The sequence below is a fragment of the Panthera pardus genome, unplaced genomic scaffold, assembly GCF_024362965.1.
Source record: "Panthera pardus isolate Hobbes unplaced genomic scaffold, ASM2436296v1 HiC_scaffold_13, whole genome shotgun sequence".
In the NCBI taxonomy this organism is placed as follows: Eukaryota; Metazoa; Chordata; class Mammalia; order Carnivora; family Felidae; genus Panthera; species Panthera pardus.
The window spans coordinates 184,365,496-184,387,126 of NW_026526688.1; the positions used below are offsets into that span (position 1 = coordinate 184,365,496).

General features: G+C 46.7%; 1 protein-coding gene across 1 annotated transcript; it reads left to right on the forward strand.

The window, feature by feature from the left end:
- The first annotated feature begins 2,931 nt into the window (after window positions 1-2,931).
- On the forward strand, window positions 2,932-5,031 carry LOC109269787 (60S ribosomal protein L37a-like). The gene is given in 2 exon segments (XM_019453897.2): window positions 2,932-3,807; window positions 3,810-5,031. Coding segments are annotated over 2 exon segments (270 nt in total). The 5' UTR covers window positions 2,932-3,770; the 3' UTR covers window positions 4,043-5,031.
- Window positions 5,032-21,631: the final 16,600 nt, after the last annotated feature.

Genomic DNA, 21,631 nt, shown 5'->3' on the forward strand with positions numbered 1-21,631 from the left:
AATAAAATCAAGAATGAAAGAGGAGAGATCACAACCAACACAGCAGAAATAAAAACAATAATAAGAGAATATTATGAGCAATTATATGCCAATAAAATGGGCAATCTGGAAGAAATGGACAAATTCCTAGAAACATATACACTACCAAAACTGAAACAAGAAGAAAAAGAAAATTTGAACAGACCCATAACCAGTAAGGAAATTGAATTAGTAATCAAAAATCTGCCAAAAAAAAAAAAAGAGTCCAGGGCCAGATGGCTTTCCAGGGGAATTCTACCAAACATTTAAGGAAGAGTTAATACCTATTCTCTTGAAGCTGTTCCAAAAAATAGAAATGGAAGGAAAACTTCCAAACTTTCTATAAAGCCAGCATTACCTTGATTCCAAAACCAGACAGAGACCCCACTAAAAAGGAGAACCATAGACCAATTTCCCTGATGAACATGGATGCAAAAATACTCAACAAGATACTAGCCAACCAAATCCAACAATACATCAAAAAAATTACTCACCACAACCAAGTGGGATTTATACCTGGGATGCAGGGTTGGTTCAATATCCACAAAACAATTAACGTGATTAATCACATCAATAAAAGAAAAGACAAGAACCAGATGATCCTCTCAATAGATGCAGAGAAAGCATTTGACAAAATACAGCATCCTTTCTTGATAAAAACCCTCAAGAAAGTAGGGATAGAAGGAGCATACCTCAGATCATAAAAGCCATATATGAACGATCCAGCACTAATATCATCCTCAATGGGCAAAAACTGAGAGCTTTCCCCCTAAGGTCAGGAGCAAGACAGGGAGGTCCACTCTCACCACTGTTATTCAACATAGTATTGGAAGTCTTAGCCTCTGCAATTAGACAACACAAAGAAATAAAAGGCATCCAAATCAGCCAGGAGGAGGTCAAACTTTCACTCTTCGCAGATGACATGATATTCTATATAGAAAACCCAAAAGATTCCACCAAAAAACTGCTAGAATTGATTCATGAATTCAGCAAAGTTTCAGGATATAAAATCAATGCACAGAAATCGGTTGCATTCCTATACACCAACAATGAAGCAACAGAAAGAGAAATCAAGGAACTGATCCCATTTATAGTTGCACAAAAAAACACATAAAATACCTAGGAATAAATCTAACCAAAGAGGTCAAAAATCTATATGCTGAAAACTATAGAAAGCTTATGAAAGAAATTGAAGAAGACACAAAAAAATGGAAAAAGATTCCATGCTCCTGGACAGGAAGAACAAATATTGTTAAAATGTCGATACTGCCCAAAGCAATCTACATATTCAAAGAAATGCCTATCAAAATAACACCAGCATTCTTCACAGAGCTAGAACAAATAATCTTAAAATTTGTATGGAACCAGAAAAGACCCCCAAATAGCCAAAGCAATCTTGAAAAAGAAAACCAAAGCAGGAGGCATCACAATCCCAGACTTCAAGCTATACTACAAGGCTGTAACCATCAAGACAGTATGGTACTTGCACAAGAACAGACACTCAGATCAATGAAACAGAATAGAGAACCCAGAAACAGACCCACAAATGTACGGCCAACTAGTCTTTGACAAAGCAGGAAAGAATATCCAATGGAATAAAGACAGTCTCTTCAGCAAGTGGTGCTGGGAAAACTGGACAGTGACATGCAGAAGAATGAACCTGGACCACTTTCTTACACCAGACACAAAAATAAACTCAAAATGGATGAAAGAGCTAAATGTAAGACAGGAAGCCATCAAAATCCTTGAGGAAAAAGCAGGCAAAAACCTCTTAGATCTTGGCCACAGCACGTCTCCGGGGGCAAGGGAAACAAAAGCAAAAATGAACTACTGGGACCTCATCAAAATAAAAAGCTTCTGCACAGCAAAGGAAACAATCAGCAAAACTAAAAGGCAACCGACAGAATGGGAGAAGATATTTGCAAATGACATATCAGATAAAGGGTTAGTATCCACAATCTATAAAAAACTTCTCAAACTCAACACCCAAAAAACAAATAATCCAGTGAAGAAATGGGCAAAAGACATGAATAGACACTTCTCTAAAGAAGACATCCAGATGGCCAACCGACACATGAAAAAATGTTCCACATCACCCATCATCAGGGAAATACAAATCAAAACCACAATGAGATACCACCTCACACGTGTCAGAATGGCTATTAACAACTCAGGCAATAACAGATGTTGGCGAGGATGCGGAGAAAGAGGATCTCTTTTGCACTGCTGGTGGGAATGCAAGCTGGTGCAGCCACGCTGGAAAACAGTATGGAGGTTCCTCAAAAAATTAAAAATAGAACTACCCTATGACCCAGCAATTGCACTACTAGGCATTTATCCACGGGATACAGGTGTGCTGTTTCGAAAGGACCCATGCACCCCCATGTTTATAGCAGGACTATCAATAATAGCCAAAGTATGGAAAGAGCCCAAATGTCCATCGATGGATGGATGGATAAAGAAGATTTGGTATATATATTCAATGGAGTATTACTCGGCAATCAAAAAGAGTGAAATCTTGCCATTCACAACTACATGGATGGAACTGGAGGGTATTATGCTAAGTGAAATTAGTCATAGAAAGGCGAAAATCATGTGACTTCACTCAGATGAGGGCTTTAAGAGACAAAACAGATGAACGTAAGGGAAGGGAAACAAAAATAATATAAAAACAGGGAGGGGGACAAAACAGAAGAGACTCATAAATATAGAGAACAAACTGAGGGTTACTGGAGGGGTTGTGGGAGGGAGGATGGCTAAATGGGTAAGGGGCACTAAGGAATCTGGTGAAATCATTGTTGCACTATATGCTAACTAATTTGGATGTAAATTTTAAAAAATAAAAAAATAAAATTAAAAAGCAGGAGAAGTCATATCAATCCTGGTGCTTCTTTCAGCCCGACAAGTGTGAAATTTAAGCAGCAAGCGCCACGAGGGGCTCAGCTAAAACCACCCGAGACCATCCAGTACCCAACAATACATCTCCTCCCTCTAGAGGTCAGATGACATTCTACACCGGCTGCTTTACCTACTCAGACACTCAGGCTCCTGTGCTTCCTGCCAGCCAGCCAGCAATGGACATCTGGGTACTGGCTTGCCAGAGTCTACTTCATGTCACTCTTCCTGCCCTCTCCATTGTCCCTGCCTCTGGCCCCCAAGGCTGATGCTTGGCCAAGGTCCTTCCCCTCTCATTGGTTTGCCTGACCAGATGTATGAAGTCCACACTCCAATGTAAATAATGACATTTGCCCAGTAACCTAAGGTTCAGGGTTTGCTTTTGCATCAATTATCTGATTGAACCCTATCCCTGTGACATGCATAGACCCCTTTTTTAATGTTTATTTATTTATTTTGAGAGAGAGAGACTGGGGGGGGGAGGGGCAGAGAGAGAGAGGGAGACGCAGAATACCAAGCAGGTTCCACGCTGTCGGCACAGAGCCTGATGCAGGGCTTGATCTCACAAACCTCAAGCTCATGACCCGAGTCATCAAGAGGCGGACATTTCACCGACTGAGCCACTCAGGTGCCCCAAGAGACCCATTTTATAGGTGAGCAGACTGAGCAGTACAAAGAAGTGACTCACTCAAAATCACACAGCTAGTTAGCACGCTGAGACAAGCCCTCGTCCAGTCTGAACCCGAAGCGTGACCTTTTCCAGCTACGCTACAACAGACCTCCAAAGGGGGAAATTTTCTGGCTAATGTGAAGTACAGAGAAGAAGCTCTCTGGGCTCGGACCTAGTTTGCGGAGACATGGCTAAATGCACCTAGAAGGTTGGAAGCCTCGGTAAATAGGGACCCGTCATGGTGCCTCCCACAGGAAAATGGCGAGAGAGATTGAAATAAGCCAGCACACTGAGTACACTTGCTCCTTCTGTGGCACCACCAAGATGGAAGACGAGCTGTGGGGATCTGGCTGTGGTTCCTGCATGAGAACGGCGGCCCGTGGCTCCTGGCCCTACAACACTGCGTGTTCCGTTACCGTAAAGTCAGCCATCAGACTGAAGGACTTGAAAGACCAGTAGAAACTCCACCATTTGAAACGTTGCTAGCCTACAATAAATGGGTTAACTTACGTAACAAAATTAAAAAAAAAAAAGAAATGAAGAATAAGAGAGGTGTGGAATTTCCTCATTTTAACAAGGATCACAGGGTGGGAAAGGTACTAAAGCGAAACTCGACACGGCAGAAAGGATCATGTTACATCTAAGCAGATACAGTAAAACCTTGGGTTGCCAGCATAATTTCCTCCAAAAATATGCTTGTAATCCAAAGCACTTGTATATCAAAGCGAACTTCCCCATTAGAAATAATGGAAACTCAGATGACTTGTCCCACAACCCAAAAATATTCATATAAAAATGATTACAATACTGTAGTATAATACAAAATAATAAATAAAATACAAAATATAAAGAGAAATAAACAAATTAACCTGCACTTACCTTTGAAAACCTTCATGGCTGGTGTGACGGAGACAAAAGAGAAGAGGGTTACTGTGTAGGACGACTTTCACTATCACTGACACAATCACTGCTGTCTACCGGCTCCATGAAAGTTTTTTCTGCGTGGGGACCATTGTACATGCTCGCACGGATGTTGACTACAGTATAGTATTAATAAACTCTCGTCATATACTGTATTTAATGTAACTTGCAAAACGGCAGCAGAGGAAAGGGTCTATATCTGCAGGCTGCCTGACCTAGAATGAAACAAAGCATTCCTACGCTTACTCTCGTATGGAAAAGCAAAGGACTGTCCACAGGTGCTTTGAAGTGACCAAAAATACACTAGTGCCTATTGTGGGCATCTTCCAACGTTATGAAAAATCACTGACTTCTGCCAAACACTGCAGCCTGATACCTAGCATCTGAGCATGGGAGACAATCACATACAATCCCCCAGCAAGAGAGAAAGAGAGAACCATTGACTCAGTTGTGATCTTGTGACATTGTACTACTTGTACATGTACTACTTGTATTATAAGACATCGCTCATTTATCAAGTTAAAACTTATTCGTAATGCCTGCTCGTCTTGCAGAACACTCACAGAACAAGTTACTCGCAATCCAAGCATTTGCCGTGTAGGACTTGGGCCCTGTGGGGCTGATTCATTTAGATTCAGTAGCGCGGCAGTCTACGGCTGAAGGTAGGGTCAAGCTCTGCTCCAACTGGTGGAGGGAGCCTGACATTCCAAAGGCCCAGGCAAACAACGGCTGTTTCACGAGTCAGCTGAAGACACACTCCTCATGAGCTATCACCTGCCTTACGTATCCCAGCTCATGTGAGACACAGAGTCTCCTGGCAGGCATCATGTCACGTGATGGACATCTCATCATTTTGCAGCTGCAGACATCTCAGAATAACGAGGTACTGTTTCCCAGAGACCCTGGAGTGAGTCCTTACAGATACCAAAATTGTATCTGTATGGTGGCCCAGAGCTCTCAGTGCCTGACCCTAGTCCATTTCTGGACTCAATCGCTTCCGCCTTCCCCAGGCAAGATCCTTGAACAGGCTCTCCATAAAAGATGGTTTATAAATGGCCAATAAACATACGAAAAGATGTTCAATTTCACAAGTCCTTATGGAAATACAAGTGAAACCACAATGTTATACTACTACATACCCAACAGGATGGCTATGGTGAAAGAGACAGGAAATTCCAAGTCTTGCAAAGAGATGATACAACTGGAATGTCCCTACACTGCGAGTGGGGGGGGGGGGGGTAACTTGGTACAACTACTTTGAAAAGGTGTTGGCATACACCTCATGACTCACTCCTAGGTATATCCCAACAGAAATGCTTATCTATGGGGGCACCCGGGTGGCTCAGCTGGTTAAGTGTCCAACTTCAGCTCAGGTCATGATCTGGTGGTTCGTGGGTTTGAGCCCCACGTCAGGTTCTGGGCTGACAGCTCAGAGCCTAGAGCCTGCTTTGATTCTGTGTCTCCTTCTTTCCCTGCACCTCACCCTCTCATGGTCACTCTCGCCTTCTCTCTCTGAAAAATAAGTAAACATTAAGAGTTTCTTATGGTTCATCTTCCTCTCTGTTTAAAAAAAAGGGGGGAGGGGCGCCTGGGTGGCTCAGTTGGTTAAGCATCCAACTTCGGCTCAGGTCATGACCTCACGATTCGTGGGTTCGAGCCCCGCGTCGGGCTCTATGCTGACAGCTCAGAGCCTGGAGCCTGCTTCAGATTCCGTGTCTCCCTCTGTCTCTGCCCCTCCCCTGGTCACGCTGTCTCTCTCTGTCTCTCAAAAATAAATAAATGTAAAAAAAAAAAAGAAATGTTTACGTATATTAACGAAATATATGTGCAAGAAGGTCATAGAAGCTTCATTCCTAATAGCCTTATACTGAAACCAACTCAATGTGTATCAACAATAGAATACATAAATAAATTGTGGTATATGCAGACAATGGAATATGATAAGGCAATGAAGATATTTGATTGTCCCTACACATAACACAAGTGAATCTCACAAAGATAATGGTGAGAGAAAGAAATTAAACACATCACAAAAAATACATGTGTAGTGCATATAGGTGTACTTCTATGAAGTTCAAAGGCAGGCAAAAGTAATGGATGATAAGGACAGGAGTTACCCTTTGGGGAGGCAGCATAAAGTAGGTTTCTGGGACTCTGACAATATCCGGTTTCTTAATCTGAGGACGGGTTACCTGGAAGTTTTCACTTCATGATAATTCATCAAACTATACAGTGATAATTTGCTTACCGTCCTTAATGTGTGTAATACTTCAATACAGGACTTTAAGACTCTATTAGTTTAATAGGAATATAGGACACATATATGTTTAAATGGTGGTGGGTTAGAATTGTGGAGACAATCTCACATATTTTCAAGCTGGCCGAGCAGGTTGATAATTAGAGTCATAGATAGTTGGAAACAGCTACAGATGGAGTAGCTGTGTGCTGCAAATATGAAAACAGGAATCTGAACAAGACTCAAAAGATAGAATGGATGGCAAGTAGCAGGGACGGCGAGTGTGGCCGGCTGTTGGTCTAGACCAGACCTGCACTTAAACAGATACGGATCGCTTCCACAAGCATCCTCACCCCACATAAAGGAAGCCTTTTCAATAAACCCTGTTAGGTATCGGCCACGGCAGGTGTTGTTGGCCACATCCATCCATTAATTCATCTTCTATTCATTTATCAATCCATCTCATGTACTGGTTCTCAGACTGGGTCCCAAGGATACCTCAAAGGTTCACTGATGGATGATTCTTGGGGGTGCCCATGAAATTTTTCCTATAAAGGAGACAATAAATAACTTCCGTTTCGGAAATCCTGAGCAAGAGGCTCAAAACCTTGTCCTAAAAATCAACAAGAGACACAAAGGTATGGGGCGCCTGGGTGGCTCAGTCGGTTAAGCGTCCGACTTCGGCTCAGGTCATGATCTCGCGGTCCGTGAGTTCAAGCCCTGCGTCAGGCTCTGTGCTGATGGTTCAGAGCCTGGAGCCTGCTTCAGATTCTGTGTCTCCCTCTCTCTCTGACCCTCCCCTGTTCATGCTCTGTCTCTGTCTCAAAAATAAGTAAACGTTAAAAAAAAATTTAAAAAAAAAGATATGTAAGAGTCCCTTGAAAATTATGTCACAATATAATGTTGAATAAAAGAACATTTGCAAAATTATATGCAAGATTATTGGATAATCTCAGTCTTGCGAAAGTAAGTGTATGTGGATGAAAAACCTGGATGGATACGTCCTCAGGTGTGTTCTTTCTGGATGATAGGGTCGTGGGTGATTTTATTATTTGCTTTTCTGAACTTTTCTGTATTTTGCACATTTTCTATCACAAATATACATATTACTTTGGAAATTTAGGCAAAAATATGTAAATTATTTTTAAAAAGATCAGGGTACCTGTGTGGCTGTCAGTTAAGCATCTGCCTCTTGGTTTCAACTCACAGTTCACGGGATCAAGACCCGTGTCGGGCTCTGTACTGACAGCACAGACCATGCTTGGGATCCTCTCTCTGCCTCTCCCCCTACTCATGCATGAGTACATGTGCTCTCTGTGTCTCTGTCAAAACAAAAAATATTAAAAAAAAAAAAAAAGAGAGAGAGATCCCTTCCTGGCCAGAAGGCATATAAAAATCATACAGGGGTGCCTGGGTGGCTCAGTCAGTTAAACATCCGGCTCTTGATTTTGACTCAGGTCATGATCTCACAGTTTGTGGGATCAAGCCCCATATTGGGCTCTATGCTGGGCATGCAGCCTCCTTAAGATTCTCTCTCACTCCCTCTGCCCCTCTCCCTTGCACTCTCTCTCTCTAAAACAAACAAAACGAAACAAAAAACATACAGTTCCTAGCTAAAGGTACTTAGGCTCTCACATAAATGATAAAAAGACTTAAGCATGTGTTATTTATTTAATCCCTATCATAGCTTAGCCTCTATTTTACAGTAGTTCCTCAGTTTCTGGGAGAGGGAATGTGAGGGCTACGGCTTCCAAAGAACACCCAGCGGAGGGCCACCTGCAGAAGACACCCGTCTACAAAATGATCAGCATCACTGTTACAGAACCAACAGCCGACATGGGGTATCCGGCCAAGGCCAGCACTGTTACAAGCACTTTGTGTGTTTTAACTCATTTCGTATTGACAACAGCTTTCCGCAGCGGGTGGCATGGTAATTCTCAACCTACAGATGAGGAAACTGAGGCACAGAGACATTCAGTGACTTGCTCAAGGTCACCAGACATCGCATGGGAGAGGAGGGTAGAACCCAAAGGTCCAGACTAGAATGCTCACCCTTTCTCTTGCCCACAGGTAGGAGCAGAAGCTGCTCACATTTCTGAGTGCTTTCTCCAAGAGCATGGGGAGCTTCATGCTTCCATCCATTGGCTCCCCCCACTTCTCCGACACCCTCTGTGGTCCCGTCTGTCCCCAAATCCAGTGGAAGGGGCAGAGGTTTCCTGAGTTAGCCAAGGCCTCCCAGGAGGGTTCATCTCCCGGGACTCACAGCCAGCCAGCCCGCCCTCACACCACGGGCCCACCCAATGTCTGCAGGCTTTTGGGTAACACTTGTCCAGGTGGCGGGATATCAAAAGCAAGCCTGGGGCTCAATGTGTTTACCCAACTTTTTATGGGAGGAGGGTCAATGAGACTCTTGCGTCTGTAGTTAGGGAAAGGAATCGAAGGGAAAGAAGGGTCTGAGGTCTCTCTTTATTTCAATCTGGAATTACCTCAAGACTAAAGACCTGTGGCTTCTTACCCCTGTTATAGACCCCCAGAGGAGTTAAAGTGGGTCTTGCCACGTGTTTGACATTTCCTCGGAAAGCAGGACAGAAGATTCTAAGCAGATGTAACTGTTTTCACTGTTAATGACAACGTGCAGATAAAAGGAAAGAGCTGTGAACACTTCGAAGTTGTTCAGATGAGGCTGGGGGTCCTGCGGGCCCCTCCCCAGGGTATGACTCTGGGCACGTCCGTTCACCACTCTGAGCCTGTGACTCCGCTGTGAAATGACCACAGTGCTGTTGCCAGGCGTAACGACGGTGTCTGTGAAGCACCACGTCTGTCACCCAGGAGGCTGTTCGCAACACAGTGATGAAATAATGCAGGTCACAGTGCCGCACGCAGTAGGTGCTAATTAAATGAGCGTGAAGAGGAAGAGTAGGAGGTGCAAGAAATGAAAGCACGTGTTGATGTGGAAACACTGCATCTCGGGAGTATGAGCTCGAAAGTCACGGAATAAAACGGAAATGAAGACTAGAGGCGGACACTTGGGTCTAAAGGATGAGCCACAAACCACTCCATGGGCTTTCTCACCTGAAGAGTGTTCACTCCCAACTTATGGGCCTCTCAGGATCTTCCACGCTTGACCGCCCCTCCTTCTCGAAAGCTTGGCTTCTCTGACACCTGGGCTCCCTCCTGCCTCCCCAGCTGCTCCTTCTCGGTTTCCTTTGCCAGTCGGTCCCTTTTGCAGGGTCCTCACATCTGGAAGGCCCATGGCCGGGTTCTACCAAGACCCTGTACTTGTCTTACTCTCTGTTCCCTCCTTAGATGACCTCATCACACCCAGGCCAATTTCTGAAGTTATATTCCGATTTTATTTTTGACTATTAAGTTTTAATTTGTTGTTGTTGTTGTTGTGTGTGTGTGTGTGTGTGTTTTAAGTAAGCTAGGCCCAACATGGGGCTTGAAACCCATGACCCCAAGATCAAGAGTCACATGCCCTACCGACTAAGCCAGCCAGGTGCCCCTATATTGCGATTTTAAAGTTGTTGTGTTTTTTTTAATTTATTTATTTTGAAAGAGACAGAGACAGCATGAGTGGGGGAGGGGCAGAGATGGGGAAAGAGAGAGAGAGAGAATCCCCAAGAAGGCTCCACACTGTCAGCATGGAGCCTGATGTGATGTGGGGCTCGGACCCATGAACTGTAAGATCAATAACCTGAGTGGAAACCAAGAGTTGGATGCTTAACTGACTGAACCACCCAGGTGTCCCTATATTGCAATTTTATTCTTTAATGTTTTTTAATGTTTATTGAGAGAGACAGAGAGAGAGAGAGCGAGTGGGGGAAGGGCAGAGAGGGAGACACAGAATCCAAAGCACGCTGAGCTGTCAACATAGAGCCTGATGCAGGGCTCAAACTCACAAACTGTGAGATCATGACCTGAACTGAAGTCAGACACTCAACCAACTGAGCCACTCAGGCACCCCTCTATACTGCAATTTTAAAACACTCTTTTGAACACACCAGGTAGCCAACAATCACACCTGGATACGTCAAAGGCACCTCTAATTCCATGTGCCCAAAGTCAAGCTACAGATAATGCTTGGAAATAAAAACTAAATACGTACACAGAAATCACATGCATTTTCAGGGACATCATACATAGACAGAGATACCCATGAGACAAGAACAGGATCTCTAAGAAGGAGGAGGAGATGGAAGAGGGAAATAGTAATAATCAGGGAATAAGAAAGGACTCTTGGAAATTAAAATATGCCAGAAAAAAATTAAAATTAATTAAAAGACTGGAAGCCAAAGCTGAGGATACCTTTCAGAAAATAAAGCAAAAAAGCAATGCGACCTTTTAAAAAGAAAGAGAAAAAAGATTGTAAAAGTAAGAGAATGAGTTCACATGAATTCCAGACAAAGAGAACAGAGAAAAATAAAGTGAAGAAAAAAAAATCAAGATAATAATAATCTCTTTTAAAAAGCCCCAGAGCTGAAGGACACGGATTCCAGAGCTGATCTGGAGCTGTCTTGTTCTGGTTCGGAGGCAACCAGTTTGAAAAGTTCCTGAGAATTTAAAAAGTAGATTCTATAAATTACAGTCTATAGATTTACAATTAAATAAATTGTATTAAAAACAAACGCAATGAACACTCAAAATTCCTTACTTCTCATAACTACGCACCATTTTATGACACACTATTGTTATCCGTGCTTTTGAGGTTGTTTATGCCTATTGTGTCTGCGAGGTACAACATCTTTGTTGTCTGTCTTACTCCTTAACATAAATGGAAACATCAACCAATAATCATATCGAAGGTACACATGTTCATCAATGACACAAACACCCTCTTTGCAGAACTGGATAGGAAACGGGTATTGACTGGTAGTCTGATTTTGTCAAATCACGTCTGATTTGCAGCGAACAGTCAGTTACAGTTTAAGAATTCAGCCACAAGGAAAGTACTCTCTGAGAATCTACAGCAAAGGCTACTGCATGATTTATTATTCTTTGTAAATTGTGGGCCTGGCTTTCTAGATGAAAGCCCGTGAAGATCCCAGTGAATGAATGGAAAGAATCCCACAAAGGGACACATCACTGTGAAATCTCGGGATACTGGGGGGGAAGGGATGACCCAAACATACCCAGAGGAGAAAACAGACACAAAACCGAGAATCAGGTCATTTCATATGAAGGACAGGTCACTGGCACCACAGAGAGCTGCAGGGTAAGGGGAAGTGCCTTCCAAACCCCGAGGGGAAATGGAACCTGAAAACGTGCACCCAGCCAAGGTGTCCATAGATGTCGGAGACATTTTCAGAGATAAGATACCTCAGAAAGTCTACTCCCATGTGCCCTTTCTCAGGACGCTTCTGGAAAATGTGCTCCCCGCAAACAGGGCGCTGACTTAGGGAGGTAAGAGATCCAGGAAGCAGGGGTGATGATGGAGTTGGTGTGGACTCTGCCTGTGACAGCTCTGGGAGAACCTGAGCAAGATACAAGGCTTGTCTTGTTTTGTGTAATACATTTTTTGACAGTCACCTCCCATGTCAATTAAAAGAAGCCTGGTACTTGTTTTTGAAAAACCCTTGGGTCAAAAACCCTTGGATTTGGTTCAATCAAAAGAAGTGCATCTGAATCTTGTTTTCTGTAACTCGGGTGTTCCCCAGGCCTCCTGGAGACTTTGTGAAGACTACAAAGTTCTGAGGCAGGGCAGGTGGGATCGAGGTCACCAAGAAACTGGGGCAGTGGGCAGATGGCCAGATCTAGGGAGTACTGACTGTGTTCCTCTGGCCACTCAGAACCAAGGTAAGCACCAGGTGTTTGCAAAGTATCATGGCCGCCTTGTCCCAGGAGTCGCCCGCACCAGGACCAGTCAGATGCCACAGTCTTGAAGCTGTTAGTGTCACAGGGGAGCAGGGAGGACACCCGGGTGTGGAGGAAGGCAGCACTGCCATGGTTGCTGGTTACTCATCCGCAACATTTACTGTGTCCCCAGCCCATCCCCAATGCTCTGCTTTGGAGGTGTAACTACAGAACAGGGGGCTTCTTCCAAAACGACCCTCAGACCTTTGCATGCAAACGAGCTCTTCCTTCATGAACATGGCCACGCTGGAGGCCATACTTCTATTCCAGCCCATACCACTGGTTTTCCAAAAGTTTAGGGAGGACCTCTTTGTCGGCTGCCCAGAGCCCCTGCGGTGTATTCTCTCAAATACCTTCAGTGGAGAAAGACTGTCATATTTTGAGAGTTTGGAGGGCATTCCAAGCCAGAGCTGATGTCTGAGGGGACATTCAATGGGAACATTTTCTTTGACCAGAAAGAAAACCTTAACCAAAGCAGCAAGGTGATGGTGATGATCTTAGGGCTAGCCCCACAAGCGAGCCAGGGCAGCGATGGCTGGGTGTATTGAGTGTGGATCTGGGCCAGCCCACACTAACCCCTCTATGTGAACATGATCTCCTTTAGCCTCACTGGGCCCCCACAGTGCAGGATCACTGTCCCATTTCACAGATGAGGAAGATGAGGCCCACAGAGGTAAAGTCGACTGGGTAAGGCCTTGTGGCCGCGAAGGGACAGAGTGTGGCCTGGGAGCTGGCTCTGGAAGAAAGAGGCAGGTCACTCCAGACTTGTAAGTGGCAGGTGTCATAAAACAAGGGGCTTGTCTTGGGGGCTGCGAGACCAGTAGCTCTGCCCCCACCACCTGCAGCGACCAGAATCTTAAAACTTCATGTGGAGGCCTTAATGTGGCTTAGTTACACATACCAGCCAGACAGTCTCAACGCCATGTTACTCTCTCAAGGCTACATCCTTTCAACAGCTCCCACTGTGAAAACTGTGGGCAGAATATACATATCAAGAACAGGGGAGCCTCAGATCTCCCGAAGTCCAGCTCATGGGTCAACCGGCAATCACATCCTCTTAATAACCTCTTCCAACACAGGAATAGCAACGAATGCACTGAAATTACATTTTACACTCAGAAGGTAATTCACTGGTTTTGTAAAACACAGTGCTTATGAGGTCCTTGAAAATTTTGCTCTCAGCACGTTAATATTGCCCTTCTCCCTGCAAATTTTTGTACAGTGTGTTTGCTTAGCAAATCTTTTTTTTTTTTTCTTTTTTTCCAAAAAGAGACCAAAACCTGTCTGCTTAAAACCAACAGGGTCTGAATTAGTGAGATTTGACCCAAGGTAGACGGATCGTTTCGGCCCGCACTCATGACTCCCGCTGCCCAGAAGACCCTGGCCATGCCAGGATGCAAGACACACACCAGAGAAGCTTCCAGCTGGAAAAGGAAACGGCACACTGGCCAGGCCCTGAGGGCCTCCTCCTGGGTGCCTGGGCCTGGGCCCCACCAGGTACCTGGTGACATTACAGTCTCCCATTCTGAGTAAAAGCTGAAAATTGCAGCTGAATCAGCCTCCACTCAAAACCACACAAAAGCTGGCTTGGTCATGAGTCCAAAGATGAACACAGAAATGGCTACATCTTTTGAGGGGCCCAGTGCGAAATGAAAATATGGAAACCCCCGTCCGGAATTCAAGGTAGCAACAGCAGAGTGAGAGACGAAACATACAGATGGTCAACGGCCAGACCGCATACAAAAATAGGAGTCTGCCCCACAGGCTGTGGCGGCCTGCCCAGGAAACCAACCCCTTATCTACCATGCCCAGCCCAAGAAGCCAGCCTGCTAGAGGTCATTCTTGCAGGAAGTCACATTGCTATTTCAAGTAACCATCCGGGAAGCTGGTAACAACTAGCCCCAAGTGGCCAGGACTTGATCAATAACTGACAGCTTCCCTAATTTTTGTTCCGGTTTCCAACTTAGGACTACCCAGAGGAAGCCCACCCTGCACCCCAGTTTCTAGTTAACCCGCCTCCAGCTTCCCAGGGCCAGCAGCCTCCAACCGGGGCAAACCTGGGGCTACCCTCTTCTCCCCTATAAAGCTTTCCCACTCCTCCGCCTGCTTTGAGTCTCTGCCGACCCACAATTGACGGCGGCTGACACCCCTGCAAACTCAGAATAAACCACCTTTGCTTATGCTCATTTGGTGGGTCTCCATTTATCCCCAGAAAGCCTTGAACTAAGCCTGGCTCTTCAGAGCATGAGGCCCAGTTTCACACTCACATCTTGGAGGCGATTTACACAGGAACTGCACAAACAAGTGAACTGCTGCCCTCTGCAGGGATTTCCAACCATCCTCCACCTGGCGAGCCCAGAAGACCTCAGGAACCCCCTCTCCTGATGGGGACCCTCCCACACAGTCACCCTCTCTGGGGTGTCCTTCCCGGGCTGCTGGGCCTAGCTGAGCACACTGTCTGGTGACCCTGCATTAGCCAGAAAGCCTATGCTGTGGCGGGGTTTCCTGGGTGGAGGCACTCCCACAGAGCCCCCTCAGAAACCCACATGGCCGTGGCCGTGGCCGTAGGGAGCAGCTCCCTCCTACCTTAGACGGCTCAGCTCTGCAGACCTGGCCCTGTGGGCTGGGAGCCTTGGGTGCTGGCCTGCTTGGGGCTAGAGTTAGACTTCTCAGGCACCAGGGGGCGCTGTGGCTTCCCAAATAGGACTCGGTGCCCAGACACCATGAATTTCAGGGACTGGGCTTCCCACAGGGCACAGCTCTTCAGTGAGTGGCATGGCTGCGCCAATCTGCAAATCTGTTCCTTCAACTCCCACTTCTCAAATGGAAGCTACATTAGCTCACGTTCTGCTCCCCCACTCCCCACCCAGACTGTCTCACCCCATCAAGCCCCCCTTACATGTCGAGTGAGTAAATGGGATAATTGGCGTGTGATGTTCTTTTGTATTTTAATGTTTATTTATTTGAGAGAGAGAGACAGAGAGAGAGACAGAGAGAGAACGAGACGAGGAGGGGCAGAGAGAGAGAGGGTGAGAGAATCCCAAGCATGTTCGGCACTGACAGCCGGGAGCCTGACGCGGGGCTCGATCTGTAAGATCATGACCTGAACCGAAATCGAGTCAGACCCTTAACCGGCTGAGCCACCCAGGTGCCCTGACGTGTGATGTTCTGAGCCACTTTGTGTAAAAAACACAAGTCATAACTGTTGTTTCCTCGGCGCTGCATTATCATGGTTTCTAGCCTAAGATTCGTGGTCCAAGTGTGTTTTTCTGGTTTGTGTGTCACTGAGTCTCATGGTCCTCCTCGGTGTCCACCACCGACCGTTCTGTTCTGAATGGCCCTCCCGCTGCAAACTGCACATCTGCCCCGTTTGGCCCGAGGCTTCATTCTGAAGATGAGTTCTCTGCCTCTCCCCAAGCCCACCTGCTTTCCTTTCTCTGTGGGCGCCTTTACCCGCTGCAAGCCTGTAGACCAACAAAACGCGAAACAATCTTGATGGATTGGAAAATGGGACAGAGAACACTCACAGCACAATACAGGCGGGCGGCTGCCCCTCTGTAACCCTTCTGGGGAAGAAAGCACAGCTCTATGACACCTGAATACACACACACACACACACACACACACAGAGCAGAGCTCTATGAACCCTGCACACACACACACACACACACACACACACACACAACCATGGCTCTATGACACCTGAACATACACGTGCACACATGTGCTTGTGCACACACACACACACACACACCTCCTCAGGAGGCACAGGAAGAGGACATGTGTGACTGGCTGGTGGGCAGCACTGTCTGGGAGGAAACCACACTCATCGTAAGGGTCAGGATTTGGGGTTCTTGTCCCAGCTCTATGGCCTGCCACCCCGTCTGCAGGGGAAAGCATCACTCCCCCTCACGGCCTGTTTCCTCACAGAGCTGACAGTAATCACAGATGAAGGAGCATCCAAAGACTGAAACCTTATGATCCATGCCACACAGACATTATGGTGGCCATGCCACTGCAGAAGACGGTGCTCCGGAGACGGCCGTGGGCAAGGCAGCTGGCAAGGGGGTGCAGGGCAGTGTCGTGGAACAACACAGACCCCAGAAGGGCAGCACGTAGAGTGGTTAAACCCAAGGGTCCTGCACCATACTGCCTGGCCTCACATCCGTATCCCACCCTGCTGCTCATGTAATTACCATGGACAAGCTAGAAAGCTTCCCGACGCCTCAGTTTCTTCATCTGTGAAATAGGGAGGATGCCAATAATAGCACTTGCCTTGTAGGACTGTGGTGAGGCATGAAGGAGTTATTCATGAGATGTGCTCGGAATGGTGCCCGGCTCCCAGTAAGCACTCAGGCACTGTTAGCAATTATTATTATCTGGGGTCAGATCATCTGTTCTGCATCCTGGTTCTACCACCTACGAGTGTGACTGACAGCGAAACTCTCTGAACTTCTTTTCTGGAAGACAAGGGTAGCAATTCCCTGGTCGCAGAGCTATTCCGAGAATTGTATGAGACCTCGCGGTCTCTCCCATGCTCTCCTCTACGACAGACTGCTGCCTAGGAAAAGCGTGACAAGCCAAACGTGGACAAGGAGAAGGGAGATGGGCAGCAGCAGGTGCACGAAGAGACCCTTTGATCACCACCAGCGTCAGATCTGGCCCTAGAACATTTGCAGCCCCAAGCCCTCAGGATTTTCATGCACAACTTGGCAGATCTAGAGGTTCCCAGGCCCTGAAGTGTCCCTTCACACAGCGGGAAAGGCGGATGGCTCAGTCTGAGCTCCTCCAGGGTCCTGTCTGGCCCTTGAGCAAGGGCTCACTAAAGCCCACTGTCCTAAGCAGTCACCTCGGGACGCCTCTCTGCTCTCCCACACAGTCGTTTCCATGAGCAGCAGTGCACTAAAGACAGGATTAGGCCGGAGTTGTTCATTTTAACAGATGTTGGCGAGGAGGCAGAGAAAGGGAACCCCTTTGCGTTGCTGGTGGGAATGCAAACTGGTGCAGGCACTCTGGAAAAACAGTATGAGGTTTCTCAAAAAACTAAAAATAGGGGCACCTGGATGGCTGTAGGTTAAGCATCCCACTTTAGCTCAGGTCATGATCTCATGGTTCATGGGTTTGAGCCCTGTGTCAGGCTCTGTGCTGACAGCTTGGAGCCTGGAGCCTGCTTCAGATTTTGTCTCCCTGTCTCTCTGCCCCTCCCCTGCTTGTGCTTTGTCTCTCTCTCAAAAATAAACATTAAAAAAAACCTGAACTACCCTATGACTCAGCACCTGCACTCCTAGGTATTTATCCAAAGGATACAAAAATGCTGATTCAAAAGAGCACATGCACCCCAATGTTTATAGCAGCTCTATCAACAATAGCCAAAGTAAGTATGGAAAGAGCCCAAATGTCCATCAAGTGATGAATGAAGACGTGGTGTGTGTACACACACACACACACACACACACACACACACACACACACACACACACAATGCACACGGTGGAATATTACTCGGTGATCAAAAAGAATGAAATCTTGCCATTTGCAACAACATGGATGGAACTAAAGTGTATTATGCTAAGTGAAATAAGTCAGAAAGAGACAAATATCATATGATTTCACTCACATGTGGCATTTAAGAAACAAAACAGATGAACACAGGGGAAGGGAAAGAAAAATAAGATAAAAACTGAGGGAGGCGAACCATAAGAGACTCTTGAATACAGACAACAAACTGAGGGTTGCTGGAGGGGAGGTGGGTGGAGGACAGGCTAAATGTGTGACTGGCATTAAGGAGGGCACTTGTTGGGATGAGCACTGGGTGGTATACGTAAGTGATGAATCACTAAATTCTATTCCTGAAATCATTATTACACTATACATTAACTAACTTGGATTAAAAAAAAAAAAAAGGCATGATTAGGCCAGACAGCAGCCCTAGACACCACCTCCCAAAGCCAACAGGGAGGGCTGCTGCGTCCAGCTTCAAAATCAAATCAAAGCAGACCTCCATATTCATTACAGCCTTTACTGGGTGGCCCAGACGAAAGAAGTACTAACTTACGGCTGATACAGGAATTACAAACACTATCCATGCCTCCGTGCTGGTTTAGTATTTTATTCTGCACCGTATCCCTAGAAGCATGGGTATCTGTTTCAAGCTCCTCGCAGTTGCCCGGGGCTTTAGGAGCATGGCGTGGCCTCAGCCTGCCCAGGTTTGAACTTCGGCCTCACTACCTACCAGGTGACGGTGAGTCAGTCGCTGACTCCCTCCAGGCCTTTTTTTAATTTTAATTTTTAATGTTTTTACTTATTTATTTTTGAGAGAGAGAGAGAGCATGCACATGAGTGGAGGAAGGAACACACAGAAAGGGAGAGAGTGAGAATCCCAGGCAGGCTCAGTGCGGTCAGCACGGAGCCCAACGTAGGGCTCAATCTCACGAACTGGGAGAACGTGACCTGAGCCAAAATCAAGTTGGACACTCAACCAACTGAGCCACCCAAGGCACCCTTTCCTTTCAAAGCACATACACACAGCTTCCTGTTCTCCTCTGTCACCCTTGCTACTATCATTCATTGCTTGGCCACGTCTCCTCATTCATAGGTGACCTCAGCGCCCACGCCCTCTCACCTTCTCCACCATCACTGCTGCCATCGTTTGGTGACTTTAACAGCCACGCGCGCGAGCCATCCAGAACCCTGGCTGGACACTCTGTTCTTGACCCCCTAGCTCCAGGGGTTCCCTCCTTTCCCAGTAGCGGCCACCAGCACCACAGGCAGGCATACAGGACAGGTGTCAGCTTCGCCACCTCTGGCATAGTGACTGCAAACAGCCCTCGCCAGCCATTGCCTGTCTTCTGGTTCCAAAATCCCACAATCCTCCACCTTCCAATCCACTGACCCTGTCACTGTGTTACTACTTCCCCACCCCCTCCCCTTCCCTGCCTGCTTGTAATGGCTTGGCAAAAACCCCAAAAAACCAATGCTCCAGCGAGAGAAAATGATCCCAGTAAGTGGACTCACTTTAAACTGACACCACATGTCTCCAGGGCACCCTCGACACCCCCGCTTTCCCAGCGAGTGGGGGGAAGTCACTGCTTGTCACTCTCCGGAGACCATGACCCCTAGTTCACAGGGGAAACTGCACCAGCCGCCCGTGTCCCCACAGGCTCCTATTAGGATGCAAGGGACACTGTGCTCCAGCCCAACGCTGGGCCTTCCTTCGGTCACCGGGTCTCACGCTCTTTTTGCCTTCTCAAGGATTTCACTTGCACTCACGCTTCTCTTTTCTCGAGAAACGGTCAGTTTCTCCCCGTTCCGTGCATCACTGCTGTGGATGTATAAATATGCCTTCCTATCATCATCTTTTTTTAAAAAGCTCCTGATGCCATCCATGCCCCCTCCTACTCTTGCAGCGAAATTCTTCACACGTTGCCCCCATCGGCGGCCCCCCACTTCCTCAACTCACACCCGCTCCACACACCCACTCCCACCGGGCTCCCGCCACCACCCTCCACCCTTGGAACCCATTTCTGTTGGCATCACGACTGAAGTCTTTTTTTAACTACAAGTCATCTTTTAAACCCATCATTTCTGAAAGTCACAAAAACAAAGGCCTAAAAATGATATGGAGGCTGAAAACTCAGAATCCCGACTGGGAAATCTAGGTGTAAGGTCACCAGTCTCTGGATAGAGGGGGTGGCTCGAGGAAGACTGCTCATTGTCACTTTCAGCAGGCACGGGCTGGACCAACAATAATAAGTTTCTATCGTGAGGAATGTAATCTGTTGGTCAGTTTGCAAATTTGGGGGCACAACAAATTTGTGAACGAATTCAACGCACTGTAATGTTCAAACTTCAGGATAATTTCTCTTTCATACCCTCAAACCAGTGTCTACTCTGCTGTATGTCAGCATGTTCGGTAATCCGATCAAGTATTTCTTGAGCACCTACTGCATGCTAGGCACTACAGCAGGCACTGGGTGTAGGGAGGTAAACAAAATGGGCACGGTCTCTGTTACAGGGTTTGTAATCTAATTTAGGCAATAAAATAAGCACCCAGTTAGGACATAAGTGCTAACTGTGGCAAGTGGCATGAAGGGGAGGGGTAGAGACTCCTAAAATAACAGTGGGCTTTAGGAAGTGAGAAAGAGAATTAAGCCTGTGAAACGTCAGGGAAGGGCATTCCTGGCAAACAGCGCATTCCAAAGCCCTGGGGTAGAAAGAATTCGGTTCTTCCAAGAAAAGGAAAGAAAGCCAGTCTGCCAGGGGGAAGCCTTGAGAGGACTGCAGGGGCAGAGTCTTGGAGAACATGCTAACAAGGCTGAAAGTTGTCCCAACGGCAACCACCACTGCCTCAATTTTTCAGACGTAAGAGCTAATCCTCATCACTCACTTCCTCCACTCACTTCTCGGCAGCATTTGACGTGACTGACGGCTCCCCTGACTGGGTTTCCATTAAACCCGTCACCTGGGTCTCCTCCTGCCTCCGGGGCTACTCTTTCCAAGTCTCCTCTGACGGCTCCTCCTGCAGCAGGGGGGAAATGGGCTCTATACCCCGTACGACCCCACGACAACGGTCTTTGCCCCCTTCCATGTCCACTCTGCTACTCGGAGATCTTGGCGTTACAGCCTAAGAGAACAAACCACATCGTATGTACATACACTTATCCTTCACACCTCTTCCCGCAGCCGTGGGCAGGACACAGTGGTGGAAGGGAAAAAGGTAAGGAACACGTTATCAACGTTAATAGATTTTGCAGCATCATTTAACACATTTACAGTCGCGGATACCAATTTATAGTACGTAGCTGGGCTCCTAAAGACCCAGCTCTAATGCCTGAAAGTGGAAAACATACAAATTAAAACAATAACGGTCACTGTGCAACAGGAATGAGGAATACAGGAGTGAATCAAAACACTTCCTGGGGCGTCTGGGTGGCTCAGTCGGTTAAGTGTCCGACCCTTGATTTCCTCTCAGGTCATGAGCTCACAATTCGTGGGTTCGAGCCCCACGTCAGGCTCCGTGCTGACAGTGCGGAGCCTGC